This window comes from Conger conger, chromosome 13, assembly GCF_963514075.1.
Source record: "Conger conger chromosome 13, fConCon1.1, whole genome shotgun sequence".
Lineage (NCBI taxonomy): Eukaryota > Metazoa > Chordata > Actinopteri > Anguilliformes > Congridae > Conger > Conger conger.
Window position 1 is genome coordinate 9,947,570 of NC_083772.1, and position 27,500 is coordinate 9,975,069.

Sequence of the window (27,500 nt, forward strand, 5' to 3'; positions counted from 1 at the left end):
TCCTACATTCTTGTTGCACAATTCAATGTGGAAATATACCCTGAAACATAAACTGAAATGTTTTGAACAATTCCCATATGCACTATGGAGAACACTGTAATTCTCTGTAGTTTTTGAGCCTAGTTGGAAAGGTTGCAAATGCAGTTGAAAGAGGCTAGCAGAAGCACTAGCAGAGGTGTCTGAATCATTTCTGGTATTTCACAGTGCAAATGCATGAGGTGCAAGGCACGTGTATGGACAAATGTGTGTACCGATTCAAAGTTTTTGAGTGTCTTGAACACAGAATGTTTATTTCCCTGTTTTCCCAATTTACTCTCATTCTGTACTCTTGTGTGGTAATGTATTACTGCTAATAGTTTTTTGTAATTTTTTTATTCATTGAATCCTTACTTTGTGAAATGCTTTGGCTGAGCTTAATTCACTAAAGCTTGAAGAAAAAAAAAAAGAAAAGAAGTCAGTCTTCTCTTTGTACCGGCATCAGAATAGGGCCTTTATGTTGTTGGTTAGTTTGGACTGTAGGTTTTGCAGCCAAAGAACTTTCATGTTGCCCAGAAGCAATATTGTTCAAATATTCTTTTTTTGCATTTTTCCACCAAATGCTCTTACTCGACAATCCTGTCCTGGGCAGATGCAAGAAGGCTATGGTTCAGCCTACCAACAACTACAGAGATTTCCCGGATGTTGACAGCATTGTGCTGTCATGATCCAGCAGGCCCCTTCACTGATAGGCTGGAGGAGAAAGCATCCATTACGGCCAGGGAGAGATCGGGCTTCTTGCACATGTTTGATGTATCGTCAATGTCAAAGCACTGCAGCGTGTGGTAGGCCTTGGGGCCACCATGGTTCGGAGGCTTGTTGGTGTTCTTGAATATTTCATGATGGAGTCTGGAATGTAAAAAAAAAAAGAAAATGGAGTGACCAATCTGTACTACTAGGTGCCATAAAAAAGGATACAGACTTAAGGTCACAGACTTGAATTTTGTGCCAATATGATGACTCCAAACTCACCGCTTCCCCTGCATTGAAGGGTAGCATAGATTTCTGATCTCCTCCAGGATTTCACCATCACTGTCACTAATTTGCACTGTAGGGGATTTTGGCTTACTTCTTGAGCCAGGCTGCAATTGAATTTTTAATAGATGGAGATGTTAATTTCAGTTTTTGAAGGTCTTCAGTGACAGGTAGGGCAAAGCTCAGAGAAAATACTAACCTGAGCATCTCTGGCCTTTGTTTGGTCCGAGCGGTTAATGTCAGAGATACTGTCGTGCCTGTCGAGAAGGCTGTGTGCTGGCATGCTCAGGGGGTCGATCAGAATCTCATGGGGAATTGTGGGATGCTTCCAGGAGGAAGGTGTGTGGATGCTCCAGCTCTCCTCTTGTCCAAATGTCCCTGTGTTAAGAGAAAGCGCAAGGACAAGGCACGTGGTCTGTTAACCTGAAATTCCATCAACTAACACGACCACCTTTGTTTCAAAACTAATTTCATCCTTTTTTTTTTTTTTGGGAAAATTCCACATAATTCCCAGGCCCGCTAATTCATCACAGTGACCTGAATGATAACTCGGGAACACACAGGCAGGCGCAAGTTTTGCTTGAGGTGTGTTCTTGCAGCCACCGTCTCTTGCAGTCGACTAGCTGAACACAGGCAGGCATTGTCTCAGAGGAGTATACTTACTGTACCGCTGGCAACGGCTGGCAGAAGGTGGCTAACTGATGACAGGAATCGCTTGAGGCAGACATCTCTATCCTCAGGATGACCCTATGGCCCATTATGCCATATCATTACCTGCTACGCTCTGCTCGTGACCCTCTCATTATAACCTATGGTATATTGTAGTTGCAGCAGATCAGTATATGTAGTGTCTTGTAGTGTTACTGTACATGTCCAATTTAGAGTTTATTCTGAGAACGCAATAGCCCAGCAGGTCCCATTGAGCAGAAGCACACAGAGACAGACCACGTGCGATGACGTAACGTGAAAATCTGTTTGGTCAGTTTGTTAGGAGAACGAGTGTCCTTTTCTACCTAGGCCATGAATATGAGTACATAATGACCGTGATGGGCGACATGGCTCAGGCAGTAAAAGCAGTCGTCTGGCAGTTGGAGGGTTGCCGGTTCGATACCCCGCCCGGGCTGTGTCGAAGTGTCCCTGAGGAAGACACCTAACCCCCAAATGCTCCTGACGAGCTGGTTGGGGCCTTGCATGGCAGCCAATCGCCGTCGGTGTGTGAGTGTGTGTATGAATGGGTAAAGGCGCTATATAAATGCCATCCGTTTGCCATTTACCTATGAACTCTCCGTCCGTGCTCCAGAGCCGCACCGTGCAGTCAGTGGACGTGGTCAGCAGCACGAGGCCGTCCTCCACAATCTGCAGACTTTTGACAAACAAACACGGCAGTGGGGAACAGCCGAATCGAAATACATCCTCACTGAATTTGAATCTAGTGAGTTGATGTGCAGGATTTTGGTACTGTGCTTACCTAGTGACGCTACTGATGTGTGCTCGCCAGTAGTTTGTCACTAAACAAACAATGAGACAGATTTACTTCAGACTAAATTGCCTCGTAGCCATATTACCAAAAACAAATTAGAATGGCGTGTTATGTATGGGAACGAGAGGAATTCATACATTTTGGTGCTTCTTTCTCAGGGCCAAGCGCATATGAAGTGATGTCATAAACATAGATGAAACCAGCTTGATCGGATGCGTAGAGATTGCTTTCATCCTGAGTAACAGTCAGCTTGGTGATCTTATATTTTAGTCTAGACTAAAACAGAAATTACCATATTACATCATACGATATGGCATTTTCTTTATCCTGAAATGTCAGCAAACCATCAACAAACTTTCCAGAAAGTGCAAATAACTCAAACTTCCCATACCGCCAAAATAGCTGAGGACCCTAAGCTCAGTTTAATGGTTGTAACACCTCTGAACAACACCCACTGCAGGGACTATTTAACCCACACGTATGTAAATTATATGTACAGTACTTTGGATCTATACAAATATTTACAACAATCTGAAAAGGTGCAAAATTACATAGCTCATAGTTTTGGCAAGGCAATGCGATCACACCATTTTTCATTAAAGTCAAAAATATATATTAGAACTCCTTCACATAACTCAGTTTTAGAACCCCTGTTTTAAATGGGCAAGGATATATTCCCAGTAGTTGAGTACATACCGCTTGAAAGCTAGCCAGGACTTTTCCTCCGTTTAGCACATTCCAGAAATGTACATAGCCTTTGATGTGGGACAGAAGAACAAGGTTGTTTCATGTCGGGCCCAAAACATTAGGCGAATGTGGTATGTTAGGTTATCATCATTAATGCTCTGAGTGAATGTGTTTTTTCTCTGCTGCGAGATTGAGAAGCAGATGTGAAGGCTGGTCGGTGCTGAAACTGACCTTGGGCGCCGGAGGACACGAGCCAGGCGGCTGAGATGAAGCGCACACCCACGGCGCGAGTCTTTAGGAAGTCAAGGCTCAACGCGCTTCTGTCAACATCTAGCAGAACACAGAAGAGGCTCACCGAACGCCAAGCCCGATTCCACGGCAGTCATCAGTGAATACAAGGGGTGAAGTCATTTATAAATAATTTATTTAACAAAAATTACATTTGACATAAATTATTGAATAGTTTTTCAGTGTGATAGAAAGTGAATCTACCTGAATAACTGGATTTACAATTTATTTGATATAAAACAAGAAAAAATGTGGATGAAGATTACATCCTTTTTGCTACATACTGTAATTTATGGTGGGGAAAGGTAAGTAGCGTATATATGCTAATATGAAAACCCACTTTTCTTTGGGGAATTAATGAATGCATTCCGTTTTCACAACCAGGAAGAACAAGTTAAGAATTCTGTATTCTTCTATTCTTTCGTCTATTCTGTCTATCTGTCCTTCATCTGTCCACGAGAAAAAAGTTACGGCAAACATTTAATCCACAAAATGTAGTGTCATTGGCTTTTTTTTTGTTTTGCTATAAAGGCATCGTGATGGTTTTCTGGAGCATTACCCTCCGAGGGGTCACAGTCGTCGAGGACGGGGGTGGTGAAACGACACTGCACGTGTCCTGAGACCAGGTTCCACACTATGATTTCACCGTCGTAGCTGCCGCTGGCCAGGAGAGAGGGTGGGCACTGGGCCACACACAAGATGTCTTCCTTGTGGCCGCACTTCTACAGACACAGCAAATTATAAAAAATGTATTTAAAAAAACAGGATCAGGAGTCCTGCCGTGCGTTTCTTCCGCCCATAAACTCAGCCGGCCAGCTGGCTTCAATAATTTCTTCTACTGAATAATTTACTTTTACTTTCTGAACCTGGACTTTCTACCTGGGGGGAAAAAAATGGTGAAATTCTGTGAAAGGAAATGCACGTTGTGACAGAGGGGCTTCAGAACAGCCCTCCAGGAAGCTCAGTGCGAGTCATTTGGCAGGTATAGAATCTCTCACCAGGTCATCCTGCCAAGGGGGCTGTGGGCCCTGGACATGGTGAGGGTCTTCCGCCGAATCCTTCCAGAGAAATGACATGCAAATAATAGAGTTATAACAAGACATGGTGACTTACTTCCTTTTGTTAATTTAACCTTTGTGACTTGAGAGGAAAGTTTTTTTCCACGAAAAGCTCTGCCTTGAGCCACAATAGCTTTTCTATAATGGGACTTTACAAAAGATTACCATGAGCATCATGTTTGAAATGCTTTATTCAGCACTGTGAGACAGCGTTGACTTTTCATGGTAGTGCTAAGGCACTGACTCACACTGGCCCTCTAATCCTTTTTATTCGCAAGGGGGGTGATGAGACAAGCGTACAAAATCCAAAATGGAGGGACACCTACTCCTCCGGGAAAGTGTGACAAATTGCCTTTAATGGAAAGCCTCATAAACAATGACATAAGCAGAATCCTACTCAGTGCATTTCAAAGTCTAAACAAGAGCTGATAGAAAAATGTTAAAAGGTTTCTGAATGTAATAGTCAATCTGAAAATAAATTTCATAAAAACAACTTTGACTTTCTCATAATTCAAAAGTTCTGAGTGAGATGGTCTACAAATGAGCGCCCGCAGGCAAGGGATCTAGTAACCACGGAAACAGCCAAGGACAGCCAAGGGCAGTTTGCAGGAAAGCTTATCAAGGACAGTTCAATTTTTTTTTTTTTTGTAATATTGTTGTTTTCATTAATTCTTCACTTCAAGATATACTTTCATTGAATATGGGAAGGCCACAAGACCAAGGCAGTTTCATTGAAAAAGGTCTGAATGAAAGAAATGGGAGGAAAACAAGGTGTGTGTGTGTGTGTGTGTGTGTGTGTGTGTATGTGTGTGTGTATGTGTGAGTGTGCACAGTACAGTACAGTACAGTACAGTAAATGATATAGAGCACATCAAATTCATAGAACACACTTGTCTGCAGATTTATTTTACAATAAACTTACAAAGTAAATGTCAATCCTTCTGTTCCAGCCCACTGAGATTATATACCTACCAAAACAAAACACATATACTGCCATGTGTAACATAATAATGACTTGAAGGAAATATGTTCTGAGAAAGATAGGACGTAAGGAAGATTTAACATATTGTTATGAGCTGTAACTCACGTGTTTCTGTTCACATTCAAATAAGTGCAGTCACAGACCTCCGCACTATCGTGGTCTAGGAATAACAAGCAGAGAGAAATATACGCCCTCTGAAACTCCCGAGGAAAATATTATTTAAATGATGCTGAAATATTTTATCTTATGTGTCTACGTCATACCCTCAGGGAGGGTCAACACCTTTGGCTGACTCATTTGGCCAATATTCTGAAATATGAAATAGAAATCCCTTACCTTTTCTGAATATTTTTAGGCACTGGCCATTATTGAAATTCCAGACTTTAAGACAGCCATCTCTGCCACCAGTTATGAGTCTGTTTGAGTAAACAGAGCATAATATGATCATATGAACCATCAGAGTAAGTAACTGTACATTATTACTTATTTTCAAATATTATATTTGTGATAATTCAAAACAATCTGCTGAACCTCCTTCCTTTGGGGTCAAAGGTCAAGCAGGTGATAGCAGAGACTCCATGAGCACCTCCGAACTCAAAGACTTGTTTTCCTGTGTCAAAATCCCAAACTTTCACTACCTGGAACAAATTAAACATGTTACATGTTACTGTTAAACACATAATATGTAATAATGTTCAGAATAATTTGTGGTTGTAGAGCTGATGTTTTTCCAATTATTTTGGAGGCCAACTTTTAAAAATAAATTCAAGTTGGATCAAAAAAAAAATCTAGTTCTCACAGGTCTTCCATGTACGAGTGAAATGTTAATCTGCGATCTCCACGGGATGTGTTAGGATGTGGCTCTCACTCACGGATCCGTCAGAACAGCTGACCACCTGGCGGAATGCTTCACTGTACCCACTGCACAACACTGGCTCCTTGTGAGACATGATCAAGTGACTCTGGGCATGCACTCTGCAAGTGGCAACAAGCAGAAAAAAAAGTCATGAGTGTGAAAGAAATGTAACACGGTGCCAAAGGAGGACAGGACAAAGGAACGAAGATACAAACGAATACATTGAAATACATAACAGGAAGAACAATGATAGAGTTAAGAGGGGCAAAGAGTAGCACAGCATTAAGCTCCTTAAACTAATTATGGACACAGTGAATGGTAATTACACAAAAAAACGCAGTCAGGTTGGCACAGATGGCTCAGACTTGCGGTCTCATTTCAGCTGCCATGCCACTTTATATTCAGTCAATTCACAAAACAAATTAAATGTAAGTTAATGAATTAAAAAAGTTATTTGATGATTTTAGAGTTCATGAACTGAATTTCAATTGATTGTTTCCCCATGTATCTATTGTTTCTTTCTAAAAAGAAAAGAAAAGACTTATTTAACACATTATATGCAGGATTCAAGAAGAAAATAAAACACAAAAGCTAACAGACAAACAAAACAACAGCTAGGACAAAAGGACAGAAATTGCAGTGCCTATGCCAGCATAGAGAACTACGCAACAATGCACGCAGAAATATTCGCTATTAAAAGTGTTCATCACAATGAGCCTCTCTGGTTCACAATTGCTTCACCGGGTAATTGATAAATGGTTCCCACACTATGAAGCATCAATTTCTAGAGACAACTTCCCACACAGAGCAACTCTGATCTTTTCTAAATGTTGAAATTGCTCTCACCCAATGTTAAAAGGTTGGAGGGGAGGCACACTTCCAGTGAAATAAAATAATTATCCCTGCGATGAGAGTGAAAAGGGCAATGCAGTTAGATTGTGCTTGTATGAGGCGGCCTCCTCAAACAGCATGTCAAAGCGGGCTGTGAGAGGATTCGGGTCTGTTGGTCTTTTAAGTGTCTGAATTAAAAATGATTTTGAGAATGGACTGGGCTGAAAATGGAATTGTCTCCATTCTCCAACCCCGTTGACCCTGTTGGGAAAATATGGCAACTGATTGGACACTCACCGCGTCCTGAGAGGGAGAAGAGCCATTGAGTCGGCAGCAACGTAAAGCGCTTTGACGGACGGGGAGTAGAGGCAAGCAGACAGCTCCCCGCGGATCAGGCTGGCTTTGGGATGTGCCGTGAACAAGCAGCACTGATCCTGAATGTCCCAGATCTGAAACCAGAGTAACTTATGACTGTAGGACAGAAGGCCACGGTGGCCTAAACCATTCTAAAGTCGCTAATGAATGTGCAGTGTGCGATCATGCACATTCTTACACACCGGAAATACAACAAACTTTAAAAGCACAACTGGGGACCATTACTGCCATTAGAGACTGTGAAATAGCAACGTATTGCTGTGACTGCCTTTTCTTTGGACCAACAATGGAGTCAATGGATTGGAGTCTGTCCTTGTGCCAGTTCTCACCAGCTACTCTTCCCAGCTCCTGTTCCCAACCCTGAGGTGCCCCAGCCAGGCTGCTGAAATCCTGGCCTCCCTGCCTACGCCTACACTCCTCACCAACCCATTTAGCATGCTGCTACCCTAAATACACCCAAGCCCTGCTACTCCCTACCAGAAACCTGCCCCTTCCAGCCTAAAGTCAATCAGCATGAGCTAGCCGCAATTATCAGAAAGGAAGATCTTTTGCCAAAAGCCTTTGATTAGATAATTACAGATCAGTATAGATGATTATTAGGCATTATTGTTAGGTGCTACTGTACATGTATGCTGGAAGAATAGGAGGGGGATGAAGATGCATTCTGAAAAGTTGGATCTGCACTGGAAGATGATTCTGCACTGGCCAGGTTGCCAGACATGGGTAAATTGGTTTGCAAGGCTCAGTCTTTCCCTCAGTAGTATTCTAAATATGTATCTGTACCATTGGATGATGGTAGGTGGCTTGTCTTTTATCCAGTAAAATAGACTTTTCTACCAAAAGCTTTTCCAGCAGGCAAGGGTCCAGGGTGCCCTCTTTGGCTGGCAAAATGAGCAAGATTCTCCCAGGGTCCCGGCAAATGTTACATTTTAAAATTATGCTCAGCTCTTTTGCAGTGCATAACCAATAGTTTCCAATTATAGATAATTTCCAGAACCATGACACCTGATTCTACTAATTAACAAAGTAGAATCTCATATGTTGCCGCTGGGCTAAAACAAACACCTGCACCCCTTTCTGAATAAGATTGTGCAGCCCTGATATGGGACCACAGATACATATGACATGACACGTGCCCTCGAGGCTATTTGTGTCCCACCTTGATGATGCTGTCCATGGACATTGAGAAGATGCGGCCATCGTCTGAAGAGATGCAGACGTAAAAGATTGGTGCACAGTGGCCAATCAGGAAGCCAGTTGGTTTCCTGTTACGGATCAAAAAATACACCAATAAGAAAGAAGCATAATTAACATTAGATGGAATTCTCAGCAAGGCAAATCAGTGAATTGTCAAATACATAATTGTTTTGGATTCAAATACTTTTCTACGCTCTACTGAGCTTGTCTCGTGTATTGGAACCTATGAAACACTCTCAAAAATGCAACCCCCATCTTCTGGTTCTCTTGGCTAGCTCAGTTGCATCAGACAAGATCAATTGAACATGGAAGTGTTTGAATCCAAAGAAAATATGACCCAGGTCTGCAGTGAATGCTCTATCCAGCCCTAATTCCAACTCTTTTTATTTTCTTAAAATAAGTGTGTTACTTTGATCCAAGTATTTTGATCTGCAGTAGCTTCTTACAGAGAACATAAGTTAGTAGTGTGGAAACTAGGATAGTAGTGACAGAAGGGATTCTGGAATTGAATTCCAACTGAAGCTCTAATGCTGTGGCGTTATGAAATGTGCACATGGCACACAAGGATATCTAGGTAGCAAGAAAAGAAAATACTAAATTGTTTTTGAAAAACAACATGAGATAATCACGACCATGCAGAGAACTGGCAGAGAATGTAGAGGAGGCCACCTCCTCCTCACCCTGGGACATAGGGGTTCCACATGCGGATGAGTCTGTCCATGCCCCCGGTGACCAGGAGGTTGAGCGTCTTGCAGAGGTCGAAGGTCTTCGCCCCCTTGTAGATGGAGAAGACGGTCTGGTCACCTGCTGCCCTCTGCTGGGCACTTCCAACTCCAGCCTGCACTCTCCGGCTCTTCCCCTCTCGACAGAGCTCCCGGATCTCCCGCAGGGTCTGCTCCACGTTCATCGTTGGGCGAATGCAGCCTGGGAAATATCAGTCGCAATCATTTTTCCATCAGTGATAATTTCATTCAAAAATGAATAGGGATAGAATATACACACACACACACACAGACACACAAAAGACACACACACACATCCACAATGCCTAAAAATAGCATCTGCCTGGTGACTCACCAGCTTGTTTTCTCTCTCTCTAATATACTATGATTGAATGACATTCTTATTATATTGGAGGTTCTTGTTTACCTCCACTCACATTACAAATGCTTAGAATTCTAAGCCCCCCCTCTGAATCAATGTTCTGAACTCTGAGGGAGGATGAAAGATTGTGGGCTGAGGGGAAACGCGCAAGTTTTTAACCATGTTCCTTCTTAAGCTTTGTGACAGAATAGGTTTCAGCCCATTTTACTGAACCCACACAAGGCCTCCTGCCGGCAGAGATGACAGTAATCGGACAGCTTTACCTATGACGAGAGCAGAGGCCTCATGGTTTGAGCTGGAGACAACGGCCCGCATGCTCTCAGAATATTTCACCTGATAGAAAAAGATTTGACGATTGGAATTTCATAAGTAAAGACATATTTTATAATGCTTTTACAGCAAAACAAAAAGGAAAAAATACATCATATGTATTACATCATACGTTACTAGAATATGCACAGATAGACACCAACATACAGTGTGTTGAAGCATATGCTCCTGTCCTGCAATTGGCTGCAGATTTTTTTATTAAACCATAGGTGCCCTTTGCGACCACAATCACGCCCACTCCTGGTCTGTGATTGCAAAGGCTAGATGCACACCTGATTTTTGTACTATTTGGGAACCTGCCCCATCACGCCAACATCAATGAAGGGAAAACAACACCTGAGTCACCCAGTCTCCATGAACTTTCCATCGAATACACGTCACGTTCGGAGAGAGGACCGCACTGTCCATCCCTATGCTGGGCATAGTTTCTACCACGGGCAACTTCTTCCACAATCTGAGAAGGAAGCAAGGGGATGGAGGGAAACCATGCGTTTGCATTTAAATCGGTAGAATTGCTTCCCCTCTCAGCTGGTTTCCTTCCAAGATTTCGTCCCGGGGGTTTGCTGCCACTGTTTGAGAATTATTACCTCACATACAGGTTTTTTGGGGGGGCTCAAGCCCAGTCTTGTTTATCACCTGTAAAGCATCTTTGTGACTGCACAAACAAACTGAAATTCAGTTAACCTGTCGTAATGCTGAATATCCCAAATCCTAAAGTGAGTTTGATTTGCTTTCTTTGCCTTTGATAAGTTTCCTTGTTTAACTAGTTTGAATAGTAAGCACCAATATCTGTGTATATATCTGTATAATCAGTATATATAACCACATAAAAAGGATTATTGTATAACAGTTGAGGATTTTTTCTCAGCCCTGTATTGGAATTTGAATAATAAAGTAATACTGCAATTCTGAGCCCTGCTATGCTCATTATAATGTCTGGCTAAGCCAATTATATGCCTTCCACCCGATCTGATATTTTGACATTCAACACAGTTTGTGTTAAATAATTTCAATTTCTGAAGAAGGAACTCCATGAACATAAAAAAAACCTTTTTTTTTTTCCAACAAAAAGAGCTAATTTCGGAATGAGAAACATTTGATTATTTTTCATGGAGGAAATCAAGGAAGATTTTAGTTGTACCTCAGCATCTCCCCAACCAATGTAATTAATATGATGGTCACGCAGCCCTGAAATAGAAAAAGTAGACAATTAATCAAGGGAGCAGCATTTAATCAACTGCTGCTGACAATTAAACTAATCAGAGGCAATCAGCCGGGAGAGAGGTTCACCTGAGCATCTCCATAAAGAATCATGCACTCATCTGGGCCTGTAGAGCTGGAGAGGGGACATAATTGTACAGTTATTCATACCTGGGCTGTCCTTTTCAAGGGCTACCCTTCTAAAGCTTGCAGACGTGTAAGTTCATAATAAATATTTTGGATAGCTAGTACACTGCATGGATTTCAACCGCAGTATTATCAAGACCGCCCTCTGCAACTAAACAAGGATGACCCCATAGCTATCATCTCGTTATCATGTCCAGGGATAAACTGTCTATATTATTAAGATTTCATGTGTGCGTTTGACTAAAAACAAAGCTTAGATGCAGTGCAAATCAGTTAATTCATAAAATGCTAAGACCGCATTTACTTCTTGTGATTTATTTCATTTTTACTTAATAATCATATCAGGTGACATTTCCCGTTTCATTGGTGTATTTCCTGTTTCACTGATATATTCAGTATTGCTCAAAATATGTAAATTAAAAAGGAAGTAAAAATGATATGGGCAAAATCGTAAAAGCAAGGCCATCATGCACTATTAATATATTATGGCTATTTCAATGGAGGGTGCTGGGGGTGAGTCAGCGTTGTCAGGCCAACTGGTCTCCAATGTGTGGTTGACGCTCACCTGTAGTCTAATTTTAGAGGCACTGTCTCCAGACCACTCAGCTGACAGTAGGGCTCCAAAGACAACAGCTCGTAGAACTGGATCTCACGATCACTAAACGGTACACAAGCAACAATTACGTTGTCAGTTGCAAAAACTTTGGTGAGGTTTCGTTTCTTCAAGGGGTGTCCTTTGTTTTTGAAAGTATGTGGCTGGGATTAGCTCTGTTACCAGGTTGTGTCGACTAAAATTCCTCATGTGAGGAGGAGAATGGCAGAGTGGGCTGTAGCATGGGCTTAACAGGTTTAAAAACAAATGGTTTTCACCTCTGACAATCAATAAATACTACCCACTGCCTCTCCCTGCTTGTCAATTATACTTATAACAAGATAAATGTATGCCAGTGGCACACTGCTATGATAGTGGAACTCAACCTTAAGATTCCAGTGCATGTACATCACATTCCAATGCAAACATCTGTATTGCTTGTAAGGAAATTCAGTTGAACGCTACCTCGCAAAGATTGCATTGGAAAGAGTGGTACCAGAAAAACATTTAACGTTTGGCATGCACGATACAATATCTTTACTGGACTGGTAAGAATCTGTCCCTGATCTGCTGCTAAGGTTGATACAGTTACTATTATTATTAGTGGAGTATTACTGGAATGGGGTACTCGATTATTATGGAAATGGAGGAATCTAGTATTATTTGATTGGAGTATTAGAATGAAGTACTTGAGTATTATTGGAATGGAGTACTGAAGTATTATTTCATTGGAGTATTGGAATGGACATATTACCCTGTGGCGATGATCAGCTTGTTGTATTGTGGCATGATGGCAAAATCTGTTGCCCACTTTGGCTTTCTATTCACAGGCCGTTGTTGCTACCAGAAAAATACAAGATAAAATACCTTAAAAGCATCTTTTATAAACCACTAATACCAGAAATGATATTAATCTAGATCTAGGCTATGCATATCCTTGAAATGACAATAGAAAGCAACAACCCCAACAATGACATACTCTATGCATAGCAAAAGCTGTACAGAGACACGGGTTATCTCTGCAAATGCAACGGCTCAGAGACATACGAACACGGCCTTCTCCTTTTTCAGCTGCAGCTCGGAGTTCCAGTAGTAGACCTCCCCCTCCTCGCGGACGGTCACGATGATGTCATCGGCCGTGGCGCGGATGCCCAGGACGGGCTCGCCGTGACAGATGGGCCTGACGCAGGCGGGCAGCACCAGCGCCGCCCGTTTGCCGCGCGAGACCGCCTCGTCTTTCTCCATGTACTCCAGCTGCACGTATGTGCAAAACTCGTCCTGCAGACAGGGGCACACGGTGTCACCTGATGTCTGCAGCAGAGGACGTGCCCCCCCCTCTGTAGCTTCCCGAGAGCTCTACCCCTTGGGAAGCTTTTTCTCGCCACAGTTTGAGGGTTTTTTCCACCCCCCTGGGGAGTCTTTCACTCCATGTACTTGCTATTTGCTGGTTCAGGCCTGGTGTTTCTGTTTGCTCTGTTAAGCGTATTCGAGACAGCCTTTAGGAATACGCTTAACAGAAAGAGCTATATAAATAGAATTGAATTTAATTGATCACCTCAGGGTTCGTGGAGCCAATTTCATTTGCAGTTCAGTCAATAAAACAAAATTAATTGTAATTCAGTTAATAAATTGAAACATGCCAATAATGTTCTACGAGGGTTTTTCAGTTAATTAATTACATTTCAAATTGTTATTGCTGTAGGTCTAATTTAGTCTTGCAATCTGTCTCTGAAAAATACCCCTTTATAATGCTTGCTTGCAACAAAACATATACAGTACCTAATGTCATTAACTATAACTAACAGTAGTCAGTAGCATAATCAGATGCGATGTCCCCTAAACCAGCAAACCAAATTTGGCAATAGAAACAGATGAAAAATTGAAACATGATATTTAAATCAAACATTGAGGGAATAAACCTTTATGAATTGAGATGACAAATTGTTCTCACCCAGACAATCTTGCCATTTCCCGAATAATCAATCTTCATGAATAACTCCTGAATTTGCTCATCGTTCTGTGGCATTCAGAGAACAAGCGTGCGTGAATCGATAGCCAGCAGAGAGAGCTGTTTGAGAAGGTCACGTTTTAAAACAACAGAAAATACAAGCATGTCTGCAAAGTTCACTTTTCACTGACTGAGATTGATACTGAGCTCCGAGATCAGCCAACAAAAGAGTACGTCCCTCAGAACACATCGCACAAACAGTGAGAAAAACACTGGGAAAACAAAACAACACCTTCCTCTGTGTGCCAATCACAGAAATAAGAGGAAAAACTTTCTAGACAGAGGGCATATATATACCCATCAATAAAAAGAAAATTCTGTGCCAAATATTTTTGTTTACTGAGGCATATGCCTTGTGTTTTGTTTCTTTCGTCGGATCCTTTTGAACACCCTGATGTAACTCAAAACCATTCTATGAAAATGTACACCAGCAGCCTTCTAAAGACTACATGTTTTTAGACTTACACCGGGAGACTTATGCCTTGTTCAGCAAGCTGCATGTGAAATTGATCCTTTAAAAACTATTTTTAATCTCCTTTAGTCTAATTGAGCTTTTTACGGCCTTGTCCAATACGTACAATATCATGTAATTGCAAGCACTTCCTGACAATCAGCCTGAAATTCTTCATGTCCAATGCTTGCATGCCTCCACTTTCAAATTCCTGGAACAGAGAAACAAACACAAGTTGCCAAGTTTGTTAATTGCCAAACGAGAACAGCACTTGTTAGATGGATCCAATTTTAAAGATTTTTTTAATTATGTAGGATTTTATTAGGTCATTTCTATACGTATGCACCATATGTGGGCTCATATCACAACACAACATCTATTGCAAGGATGGAAACAAAAAAGTGACACATAACAAAATATAGTCATTTATCTACTCTTCCAAACACACATGAACTGATCTGATCCATATAACTTAATCAATCACCTCAAAGGCTTGTTTCAGTCTTTCCAGGTCTTGAAGAGATACATTCTGGTCAATCTATTACAAAGATAAAGACAGCAGAGTTACATAACAGAATGAAGAACATAAAAATATGATAACAGTGACAATAATTTTGAATTTAAATGATATATTTTTTTCTTATCTCTTGTACAGTGGGCTGGAGAATTAATGACATCCTAAATAAAAATGGAGAAAAAAGGCTGCATTTAATAAACAACTGCAAATTTGGTTTGCCATATGCCAGGATGAGGATGCAAGTGCATATTAGCCCCACTCATGGTAAGGAAGACGGTGAGGGAGTCCATAAGTAACCAAAGGATCACAGTTTCACAACTGCAGAGATTGGTTGTGTCTTAGGGTCACCAAGTCAAAAAAGAAAAGAAAAAGAAATGGCACCACCATACTGGCAAACTTGGAAGGGTGGCACAAAGACAGCCCTTGCTGAGAGCAATAAACAAAACCAAGCATCTTGAGTTTGCCAAACCTTGTTGGAATTATGACTGGAAGAGAGTGCTATTGTCAGATGAGACCAAAATCGAATGTTTTGGCCATACACACCAACATCATATTTGGTGGCAAAATGGAATGTATAAAAGGAGAAGCACCTCATATCTACTGTCAAATATGACGGTGAGTAATTGATTCTTTGGATAGGTTTTGCTGCCAGTGGTCCAGGGGCACTATTTCAATGGCACAATGAATTCAACAAAGTACCAGGAAATCTTGGCAGAAAATCTGCTTGCCTCTGCTAGGAAGCTGAGTCTTGGACGTAGTTAAGATTGTTCAGCAGCACGATGCTCATAAGCATACATCAAAATCCACACAGAAATGGTGAAGTAAAAATACCAACCAACCATGTTCTGCAATAGCAATCTCAGTCTCCAGACTTAAACCCCATGAAAAACCAGTGGTCTGAACTGAAGAGTCTGAAAGGTTCTGCGTGGAGGAGTGGTCAGAAATCCCTCCACATGTGTTCTCTAACCATATCACACATTAGAGGAAAAGACTAATGGCTGTGGTGCCATGGATGGTGCAGCGGTTAGCACTGCCGCCTCACAGCAAGGAGGTCCTGGGTTCGCGTGGGTTTCCTCTGGGTACTGCGGTTTCCTCCCACAGTCCAAAGACATGCAGGTTAGGCTGAGTCTAAATTGCCCGTGGGTATGAGTGTGTGAGTGAATGAATGGTGTGTGTGCCCTGCGATGGACTGGCGACCTGTCCAGGGTGTATTCCTGCCTTTCGCCCAATGTATGCTGGGATAGGCTCCAGCCCCCCTGCGACCCTGTTCAGGATAAGCGGGTTAGGATAATGAATGAATGAATGAATGACTCATGGCTGTCATCTTTGCCAGGTGGTTTAATGCACAAAGTATTAAACCAGGGGTACCAATAACTGTGAAACCTGATTTTTGGAGAAATATTATTTTTTATGTGAAAAATGTCATGTAAAGCACACTACTTTACACATGTCGGGAAAAAATCTCATGTCAATATTATGACTTATATTATTATAATATATTTAGTTTACAGCACTTTTTGTGCATATTTATCAAGGGTGCCAATAATTCCAGAGCCCACTGTATGTATTCAAACTAAATTAGTTACTCAACTAATCCAAACATATCCAAGATTGAAAATTCAAATTGCATGTGATATTCACAGTCTGATAATTAATTTACATATAAGTACTATACACTCAGTGGGGACATTATTAGATAGACCTGTACAGCAGTTTGTTAATGCAAATATTTAATCAGCCAATCATATGGCAGCAACTAAATACATACAAGCATGCAGACATGGTCAAGAGGTTCAGCTGTTGCTGGTAGACCAAATGTCAGAATGGGGAAGAAATATGATCCAAGTGAATTTGACCGTGGAATGATAATTGGTACCAGACAGGGTGGTTTGTGTATCTCAGAAACTGCTGATCTCCTGGGATTTTTATGTACAAGTGTCTAGAGTTTGCAGAGAATGGTTCGAAAGACAAAAAAATCCAGTGAGCAACAGTTCTGTGGGAAAAAGGCCTTGTTAATGAGAGAGGTCAGAGAAAAAGGGCCAGACTAGTCAAAGCTGACAGGAAGGAGACAGTAACAAAAATAACCACACATTACAACAGCGGTATGCAGAAGAGCATCTCTGAACACACAACGTGTCAAAACCTCTAAGTGGATAGGCTACAGCAGCAGAAGACCAATCTTCTGCAAAAAAATAGGTCTATTAAATACCAAATAAAGTGCTCACTGAGTGTATATTCATAGCTTCCCCAGTTTTTTCATTGTCCATGATGGTAGACACACATGATTTCAAATAGTAGAAAATACTGCAAATTGGCAGAACTCATGCAGAATTCAACTTACCAGCCAGTTTATAAATTCTGAGCGCTTTAAAAAGGCAAGGAGAGCAATTTAGGAGAATAGATCTTAAGAAGCACAGATGAAAGGCACAGCACCTCATTCATTTAAAATAATTTTTTAATAAGTGCTGGACTCAGGAATGGTCTTCATCAATTATTATACATATTCTGAGGACAGTTGAGATTCGGAAGCAACTGAGAGGGCTCTTAGCCTCACACACACGCATGTGCGCATGCACACACACACACATACACTGGTGCACAAACACACACACTCTCACTCAAACATGCATGCACGCCAGCATACTGTATACCCAGACACAGACACAAACACTCATGCACATACAAACACACGTGCGCAGACACACATACACACACACACACACACACACACACACACACACACAAGCGGTCAGTGTGATCTCTCCAATCCTCTCTTTGTACCAGCACTTCTCTACCTTAAAAATGAATGAAATCTCTTACATTTTACATTGCTTCCCAGCTACACGGCTATTTCACCAGATGGCTCCTGTCTGATGTGCCATTGATAAACAACAATAATAAACAGCTGTGCTCCTTTGAGAGAATGTGCCATTAGATCTATCACTCCTCCCAATGTAATGGATAAAGGAACCAGAGCTGGCTGCTGGCCATAAACATGTTCTACGTTAAGGGCCACAAGCATCCATTGGCCACACAATACTTATCCGTAGGCCACCCAATACTTCATATACATCTGATTATATTACATTACATTAATGGCATTTGGCAATATCCAGAGCGACGTACAGTTTACTAGGCTAAGCAGGAGACAATCCTCCCCTGGAGCAATGCAGGGTTAAGGGCCCAATGGCTGTTATTGTGGCGAGTCGGGGTTCCCCCCCCGCATGTGTGTGTGTGTGCGCGTTTGCGTGTGTGTGTGCATGTGTTTGTGTGTGTATGTGTGTTCATGTGTGTGTGTATGTGTGTGTGTTCATGTATGTGTGTGTGCATGTGTTTGTGTGTGTATGTGTGTGTGTTCATGTATGTGTGTGTGTGCGCTTTGAGTGTGTGTGTATGTGTGTTCATGTGTCTGTGTATGTGTGTGTGTGTGTGTTCATGTGTGTGTGTATGTGTGTGTGCATGTGTTTGTGTGTGTATGTGTGTGTGTTCATGTGTGTGTATGTGTGTGTGTGCGCTTTGAGTGTGTGTGCATGCGTTTGTGTGTGTATTTGTGTTCATGTGTGTGTGTATTTGTGTGTGTTCATGTGTGTGTGTATGTGTGTGTGCATGTGTTTGTGTGTGTGTTCATGTGTGTGTGTGTATGTGTGTGTGTGCGCTTTGAGTGTGTGTGTGTATGTGTGTTCATGTGTCTGTGTATGTGTGTGTGTGTGTGTCTGTCTGTCTGTCTGTCTGTCTCAATAGGGGTGGCCGAGCAAACCCCACCCTGGCGTCTCTCATAATATTCAGATTCCAGATATTTTGGAGATTGTCCTGCCCCTGCTTCAACAAGATAAAGTAGGTCTTTCTTTCTTTCTTTTTTTGAGTTGGTACTTGGCAAGTCCTGCACCTGGGTCTGACGTTCAACATTTTCATCCCTGGCATTTTGGAATATTTTCTTCTGTCTTTTCGTATTTCAGCACTGACTTTGGTTTCCTTGGGACTAATTTTGGGAGGAAACAAGCTGTGGTTCAGTATTTTGTGACTGTTACTGACATTATTATCAAGGCAGAAATTATCAAAGACAGCATTACGAAATATGACACAACACCCTGAAAACCTGAAAGTAGTTTCCTTGACAAACATACAGAAGGAGAAGTAACATATTCCAAAGCAAATATAAGATGTTTTATCTAAATGGTAAATGGACTGCAATCCAAAGCGCTATATAATGAATGCCTCTCACTCACCCAATCACACACATACTCACACACACACACACACACACACCTGCGGCGACTGGCTGCCATGCAAGGCAGGATCAGCTATGGGGGTCAGGGACACTTAGCACAGGGACACTTCGACACACCCAGGGCGGGGTATCAAACCGGCAACCTTCCATCAGTAAGACGGCTGCTCTTACCTCTCAAGCTAATGCCACCCCAAAAAATAAACGATGCATAAAGCTTGTTTACAATAAATAAAGCCTGTTTACAAATAGGATATTTTCAATGAAAATGCCAAAGACAAAAATAGCATGCCTGATTCCTTTTAAACAACCCGGGTTTATGCTGGGCTTACTATTTTTTTATTTTTTTACCATGGCAAAACAAATCCTGCCAAAATCCTCAAACATTAATTTCCTGTGACCCATCTTAACTGTGTCTGTGTCTGCAGGCAGATCCAGTCCTCTACCATATTCTCAAAATCTTCAGCTAACTCGCCTGCACATTTCCAGGACCCAATTCCCATAGCTAATTTTAAAAGCGCATATCTATCACTAACTCTCGCGCGGTTACGCTACACCCTACATTCGGGAGACGATCCTGATCTTCCTCTGTGCCGATGAGACTGGCGCGCTTGTTGACCTGGTGCGCTCCTCTATTCATTCCCCTTATTATTATTTCAGTCAGCCCCACGATGTCACTGATGCTGCAGGAGAATCACCAAGAGGCTTTGAAAAGGCTGGACAGGACTTTGATGTGGAGTGTCTGATAGGCGTATGAGTCGAGTGCACCGTAAATCCTTGGTCAGGTCAAGTGCATAAAATGGGGTTTTAATACCACCCCCCCCCCACCCTCGGCTTGGCTTGGTGTCCCTGTCTGAAAGCACATTTTTGGTAATAATAAGATACTTGACATTTGGGCTAAGGACACACAATCTTTTCCCATATGTATTAGATTTCAGAGATAATACCATTATGCCGTTCTGGATAATGAGTCTGGAGTCTTGTGAAAATTGTTTTACTGAACCGATCAGGCAAGGGGCCAGCATCTCATCCCCAAAAGGTGAATTAATGCAAATGGCCTTGATAACTGTACATTTTGTAATGTATGTATGTGTGTTCATATTCATAAACATAGCACTGCCTCACAGTAAGAAGAATCCCTATTTTAATCCCAGCTAGGACCTTTATGTTTGCAAAGCCTGTGTCTGCGTGGATTTCCTCCAGGTACTCTGGTTTCCTCCAGCAGTCCGAAGGCCCATTGCTTTGAGTGTGTGAGTGAATGGTGTGTGTGCCCTGCGATAGATTGGCGCCCTGTACAGTGTGCATTCCTGCCTCTCGCCCAATGCATGCTGGGATAGGCTCCAGCCCCCCTGCAACCATAACCAGGAATAAGCTGGTTTGATAATACTGTATATGAACGGATGGATTTGCTATATTCCTAAATACATAAAGTATTTATTGTGGGGGGGGGGTAATTATACATGATTACTTCCCAGTGACAGACTCAGAATGTAAGATGCATTACCTTCTGTCAGTCTCATTCTACCAGTTTATACATTCTGAGTGCTTAAAAAAAGCAAGGAGAGCAATTAAGGAGAACAGATCTTAAGAAGCGCACAGATGAAAAGCACAGCTCATCGTACATTTAGAAAGATTTTATATAAATGCAGGACTCAGGAACGGTCTTATATGAATAACCCGGGAGGGGGGTAATTATACATGATTACTCCATAGTGACACACTCAGAATGTAATCAATAAAGATGCACTACCTTCTCTAATCCAGACATGAAATTAAATGGAAGAAATACCACAGATTCCCATTTTAAAATGATCACAGCATGAGATCTGGTCTGATGACATATAATTCATGCAACCTGGCATTAATAATTAGTGTCAAGTTCTCATTGTAGGAAAACTTAAAATTAGAGGGCTGTCTTCCTTTCTGACAAATAATTGCCAAACAATAGAAAGGCAGCGGCTATAACTATAAGGTATATTGTTGACATTTTCAGGAATGTATTCTCTAAGAAGATCATAAAGAAAGACTGACAACAAACCAAATAGAAACAACCGCCTTTCTAACCATTGCTCCTAAGCAACCATCTGGAACAAACTATCTTTCAGCTTTTTTAAAAGGGATCTCCAGAAGCAGTAGCTTGTGAGCTTCAAGCAAAAAATATCACTGCATCTGATAACCAGCATAAGCCAATTCTTTTTGCACTATAAGCAAGTGTGATAAAGATTGTTCATTAGACACCAATGTAGCTTTTACTGAAGAGTTGGTTCGATGTGGAAAACATATCTCTGATCACTTGGTCATATCATGAATTATTTAGTCTGCCTAATCTCTTAATTTTAGAAAAATGTTATGTGAACTTGCTACGTGAATAAACTCTTAATACAACTCTCAGCACCAACACGCGGCTTTGCACAACAGTTCATTTAATGTTCAAAATGCACCAAAACTACAAGAACTCTGAAAACATGTCTCAAAATAAATTAATTCACCAAAACACCAGCACTAGTTTTCTTCCAACAAGAACACATTGTCAATCATAGCACAATGAGCTAAAAAAAAACCCACTAACATACTGGCATGACAGTAGATGCACTTTTTTTTATCAATCAATGAAATAGTATGCAGTAATTCTGTGCTCTCTAGTTTCACTTTTCCTTTTGTAATTGGTTAAAGTATTCCTTTACTCTTTGATTCATAGTGGAGCAATGTTTTTTTTGTTGTTTTTTTCACTTTCCACTACAAAGCAGAATGGCCTCTGCAATAGAATCGTCACTGCATGTAATGTACCACAGTATGTGACCATAGAAATGTTGCAGCAAACATGGAAAATTACACTGAAAGAAACACTGGAACTGACAGGTACAGTAATGCTGGTTTTCATGTACGCGGTGTACTTGATTTGGCCACATGTTCTCATCAACAATATATGTCCTCTCTTGCTCTACGCTGGGGAAAGAACCTCTGTGCATGCCTGATCCATCCCTGGTAATCATGGTTGGCATTTAAAAAAATGGTTGGCATTTAGATAGCGCCTTTATCCAAAGCGCTGTACAATTGATGCTTCTCATTCACCAATTCATACGCACACTCACACACCAACGCTGATTGGCTGCCATGCAAGGCACCGACCAGCTCGTCAGGAGCATTCGAGGGTTAGGTGTCTTGCTCAGGGACACTTCGACACAGCCCGGGCGGGGGATCGAACCGGCAACCCTGACGACTGCTCTTACTGCCTGAGCCATGCCGCCCCCATCATCCGCTCATACCCCCAAGCATCCGGCATCCAGCCTCTATGCCATTTCTCTTCCTCTTTCACCCACTTTTTTATTTCTCCCTGGGTCCATCTTGAATAAAATGATTCCAAAGATGAAAGTTTTCCCTCAACACCTCGGCAGGTCTCCAGCTGAATCAGGTGTGATTTTACTCTTCAATAACCAATTCACAATCAGAAACACAATTTGCATCAACTTCAATCAGCACTTTGTTTCTATAACTATTATGAAAACTTTTTGGGGGTTTGAAATCATTTCAATATTTATGGCTAAGCAAATTGCTATCCAGTTGAAACAGTGTATCTGTTTTGAAATAGTGTGTGCAAACATAGTTAAAAGAAATCAGCTACCTATTACCTATTGGAACTTTATGTTGCTTTTTTAAATAGGGTGTTGGACTGCTGTATTATCAGTTGCTGTTTGTTTGTGTGTTTGTTTGTGTATATGTAGCTCCCTGGACCTCGTGAAGGTTTGGTATGAAGTGGATTTCACGACATGAAAACTCCCAGTAAATTTTACGGAGTTCTGACATTAACCATGTCATGACTAATGCACTGACACATCGGCGTGGAAGTAAGCCACCAGTATCCATGGAGCGGCCTAGTTCCAGTTTCGCTCCAATGTGTGGGCACATCCCTCGTGTGTGTCCTAACCCTGACTCTCGTCATTCTGTGTGCAGAGCCGTTAACGCTAATGAGCCCCACGTCGTCCGAACGCGAGCAGCGGTTACCCTCAGCTTGCCGAGGCCGCGGGAACGCTCGGCGCTCCGCAGGCGTCCTTCGCTGAAGGCGAAGCCCACTCCGAGCGCGACGGTGTGCCGCCGATGTCCCTGCTTCAGCAGCTCCCTCTCCAGCCATTCGGGCCGCGGCTCGGCGCCTTCCGGGTCCTCTTGCAGTTCCACCACCCGGCCACGGGAGGGCGGCGTTCTCACAGCCCGTGTCTCTGGGGTCTTCTCCCTGGTCTGTTCGGCATTCCTGGTAGCACATCCCAGCTGTACTAGGATGCTATGGGACAATCAAGCATTACCATGTTGCAGCTCTGTACGTACATCCAAACATTAGCTTTTCTGCTGTACATGTTAGGTATTTTGGACTTTTCTGTGTGATCTCATGACATTTGTGTAAGCACTTTGTTTTTTTTTTGTTTTTTTTAAACACTTGTGTTTAGTTTGGGTGAAATTGACCTGTTTTAAACTTTTAGTAAAATAAAATTTTTGACTGACTAAACCAGTGTAGATTTGGTTCTTGCTTAGTGTTCATATTTGCTGTTCATCATCTGTACTTTTCTATTCCTTTTGCTGGTTTCTTTGACTATAATAAGATAAAGATAAGATAAGACTACTTTATATATTTGAGATTGTCGGTTCAAAACAATACACACCAAGAATCTACTACATAAAACCTTGTTCGATTTAAATTCAGTGACACAATTATCACATATAAACATGACTTATGCCCTGCATGCCTTCATCACAGTGGATATTTTTAATAATATAAATCACACCTTTATCCCAAATTAATTACACTTTTATTGTTTTAATTAGCAGAGGTAAATAACAACGGAAAGTACCCTGTACATTCGTTGTTTGTATTTCTTGGAATTGAGATAAAAATAATATATTTTATTTTAGTATTGCATTAAAATCCCAATAATGTCCTGGGTACAGTATATTTCACCCCATGCTTTCACAGGTTCACAGGTCCTATTGCATAAACAGGAGACAAGGGTAAAAGCATGCCGATATTCTATTCCGCTTTTAAGAGGTCACCATCATTTTGTAATGTTACAACCATGAGGAATCAATCATTGCCATCCAAGCCTTAATAATATATGCCCTTGACCCAGCACGTTTTTAGGCTAATTGGTTAGACGATCTTCCATAGTGACCAGGCATCCCAGCTTATATTTCCCATGCACCCAGCTAATTACTATGGGAGGGTCCCCTTGACAGCCGGGCTCACATTGCTAAAGGGGCTCGTGGGATTGCACCCCCTTCTTCTGCTCTCATACATATTCATCTAATTTAATATGCAGCCTCTAATCTGCCACATACATATACCAGACAGTAGATGGGGGACCAAAAGAGGCTGCGTTTTTCATTTAAAAAATAAAAAAAAAAGTGCATAAATAAAGCAGAGAACAGGAGAGTGGCTGGCGAGCATGTACCCACAGTGGGGGTTTGCAGAACTTGACTGGCACTTCAGGGCTGGTTACAGAATGCTGGGCCCATTTAAATATTGATTACCAAGGACTCAGATGGCATGGAGGTCTGGGTAGGCGCTTCAGAATTTTAAATGTGGGCCTAAATTGGTTCCACAAGGCTGGCATTTAATAGCCTTCCAGTGAAACGTACTGTATACAGGCATGCTTTGTTCATTAGCCTCTCCAGCAAGGCGCCACAGGGCACCACCTCCACACACCCCTGACAACGGTAAACAGTCCCTGGACAACAGCGATTGCTGTCCTGACGAGGTGAAAACACTGCAAAGCAAGCTAACCTCCCAAAGAGCTACAATTAAAAACAACAACAAAACAATAACTCTAGTGCAACCATAGTAACCAAATTATGGCATTTGCGTGAAGTACCTCCTTGCAAAAAATAATATTCAAAGAGTAATTCACCTCCAGACAGACAAAGCAGCCAGACAGAAAAAGTTTTATGAACCAACCAAAATGAATGAGTCACAAGGAAGGGGCTCAGACAAATCAAATGTCAAATGACAATGCCAAAATAAGCTGACACCCTTCCTCAGAATGAATATTTCCAACTGCAAAACTATTTCTGGTTCCTTCTCATAATGACTTGATAACTCTAGGTACTGCATGAAAAGTGACATGAAAGAAGAAAAAAAGGTACCTGGAGGTATTTTGAGTTTCAAGCTTGGCACCAGCAGAGGTGGGGCGAACTTTGTTCCCCAGTGGCATCTCTGAAAGGTGTTCTGCCCTCCACACCAGGACCAGCTCTGGATCCCCTCTCTGCGCAATGCCACTGTTTGCCCTGTGTTGTTATCACATGCTGAGTGAGCGTTGCCAGCCTGCCTCTCAGGCTGACCAGCCCACCTCACAGACACTTTCCGCAAACACTGCATGTCCAGGTCTCGTGTTACCTGCTACTCCGTCACGCTGCGTGGAGAGGAAGGGCGCACAGTAAAATGCTCAACGTTGAACCAACCGTCAGGGTAAATATTATATAAATAAATAAATAACATAAGGTAATGGCGAGAACAGGCCATTCACCTTGCCAATGCTTGCCTTTTACTGCACCTAAGTGTACATACTGCCTAGTTTGCCTAAAAGCTAAATAGAATCTAACAACGTATCAAGCCTGGTCTTGAAAACCCCCAGCGGCTCTGCCTTCACGGCAGTACACATTGTCCCTATTGGACTCATATGTCTTGTATTAGAGTTGAACACTGGATGTTTTATTGTGTGGAATGTGAATGTTTTTGAACAAGCCCTTGATTCTCCAGTTTTTTGCGTGAGCAGGAAGCACTATAGTATAGTGATTGTGAAACATTTATAATCAGATGGTAGTGGGTTCAAACTAGGGTTGCAGTTGCGAGATACTTCCATTTATAGAACTACTTTGTGTATCCAAATGCAACGAACTAACAACAAAGTGCTATTTTCATGCAAAGTGCCACAAAGTGCCAATTTATACTAACACACTATTTGCTGTACATTAGAATCTTGGCTTACTCATTATTTTTTAGTTTTGACTCCAGCCTAAATTTGCTGGGCTGTAATCAGCGTTTTGAATATTACCATTTGAAACAATTATTTGTAGTTATACATTGTTTTTAGCGTCGCACTTTCACATATTTGTTTCTGCCTCCACTTTACAACTTAAATTACATGCATACAGCTAAAGTCAGAATTAGGCTAAAATGTGTGGCTAATTCAGTTTGCCGCTGTTGTTGTGATGGATAGGTTTAAAATACTGTGGTAGCCCATAGACAATAAATACATTCCATTTCAAGAATGTATTTGCAATGTATTCTGCTAAATGCTCAATGGTCTTCGTGTACAATACATTTTTTGAGCATGTTAAGACTTTCTAATTAAAATTCAACGAAGAAAGCAAATCTATTGTAATAGATAAGCATCCTTTTATGAATAGTTACCATTGATGGCGCTGTTCCATCCTAAACATAACATAAGTTTTTTCTGTAAAGTCAGTACTAATTATTGAAATCCTAACATTAACCCCTTAAGTCTGGGCCGATGAGGCTTTTTTTTTTTTTGCACCTTTTTCACAGTGCAATTTTCCATCACTATGGTAACAGGATATACCATTTGAAAGAATTACAACTCATGTTTTTATCTGTATAAGCTATTTTAAGATGCCATTGCTTTAGCAACAACAGTTCCTTATTTCGAGAGACTAGGATTATGCCTGTAGTCAAAATGATTCAAGAATAGTAATATTTCATTTTTGGTATATCATTTTCAAACTTCTGTCAAGAAAAGGGGTTAAAATAACAATAATGAATACCACTGATCATACAATTGCTCTGAACCACATATTTCGAAGTTTAAACTTTAATATTTCATATATTTGTCTAAACATTTTTCTTCTGTATTCTGACAGTAAGCCTACAAAGCCTTTCAATGGTACTTAGATATGTATGAATATATTCAATTATATTCATGAAATACATACATCTTATACATTTCTAACATTTGCAATACATGAATTCTTGAATCAATACATAATTTTTAAATGTATGTATTTTCAGAGTGGTAAATAGCGCTACTTTTCCAAGACGTATTTATTTTTCCATTTGGCCATTTCTACAGACACCGCCCATCTTAATCGCGGGGCAGAAGTTACATTTTGTTTTTTCACTTTACAGTGTCAAATTACAGCTGAACACATGACCTAAAAT

At 41.3% G+C, this 27,500-nt stretch overlaps 1 protein-coding gene across 1 annotated transcript; it reads right to left on the reverse strand.

Moving 5' to 3' along the window:
- Positions 1-255: 255 nt before the first annotated feature.
- On the reverse strand, positions 256-25,604 carry wdr95 (WD40 repeat domain 95). Its single transcript, XM_061217011.1, has 30 exons — positions 25,469-25,604; positions 23,342-23,615; positions 15,082-15,135; positions 14,725-14,808; positions 14,090-14,155; positions 13,186-13,416; positions 12,893-12,978; positions 12,112-12,204; positions 11,490-11,535; positions 11,341-11,387; positions 10,536-10,653; positions 10,133-10,202; positions 9,446-9,689; positions 8,728-8,833; positions 7,491-7,642; positions 6,379-6,481; positions 6,038-6,144; positions 5,843-5,922; positions 5,612-5,666; positions 5,447-5,492; positions 4,465-4,524; positions 4,026-4,188; positions 3,410-3,508; positions 3,188-3,246; positions 2,629-2,767; positions 2,480-2,519; positions 2,286-2,374; positions 1,211-1,389; positions 1,009-1,118; positions 256-885 (listed from the first exon to the last, which is right to left on the reverse strand). The coding sequence occupies exons 1-30, from the start codon at positions 25,534-25,536 to the stop codon at positions 699-701; spliced, it is 3,255 nt and encodes a 1,084-aa protein (XP_061072995.1). The 5' UTR covers positions 25,537-25,604; the 3' UTR covers positions 256-698.
- Between the last annotated feature and the right edge of the window lie 1,896 nt (positions 25,605-27,500).

Bases quoted from the DNA above. Each gene is read 5' to 3' on its own strand.
- wdr95 (XM_061217011.1), bottom strand. From the start codon at position 25,536: ATGCCACTGGGGAACAAAGTTCGCCCCACCTCTGCTGGTGCCAAGCTT. The intron at 3,247-3,409 runs GTCAGTTTCAGC...CCCACATCAAAG, and splicing joins CGTGTCCTCCGGCGCCCAAG to GCTATGTACATTTCTGGAAT. The intron at 1,119-1,210 runs GTTAGTATTTTC...ATTCAATTGCAG, and splicing joins CAAAGGCCAGAGATGCTCAG to CCTGGCTCAAGAAGTAAGCC.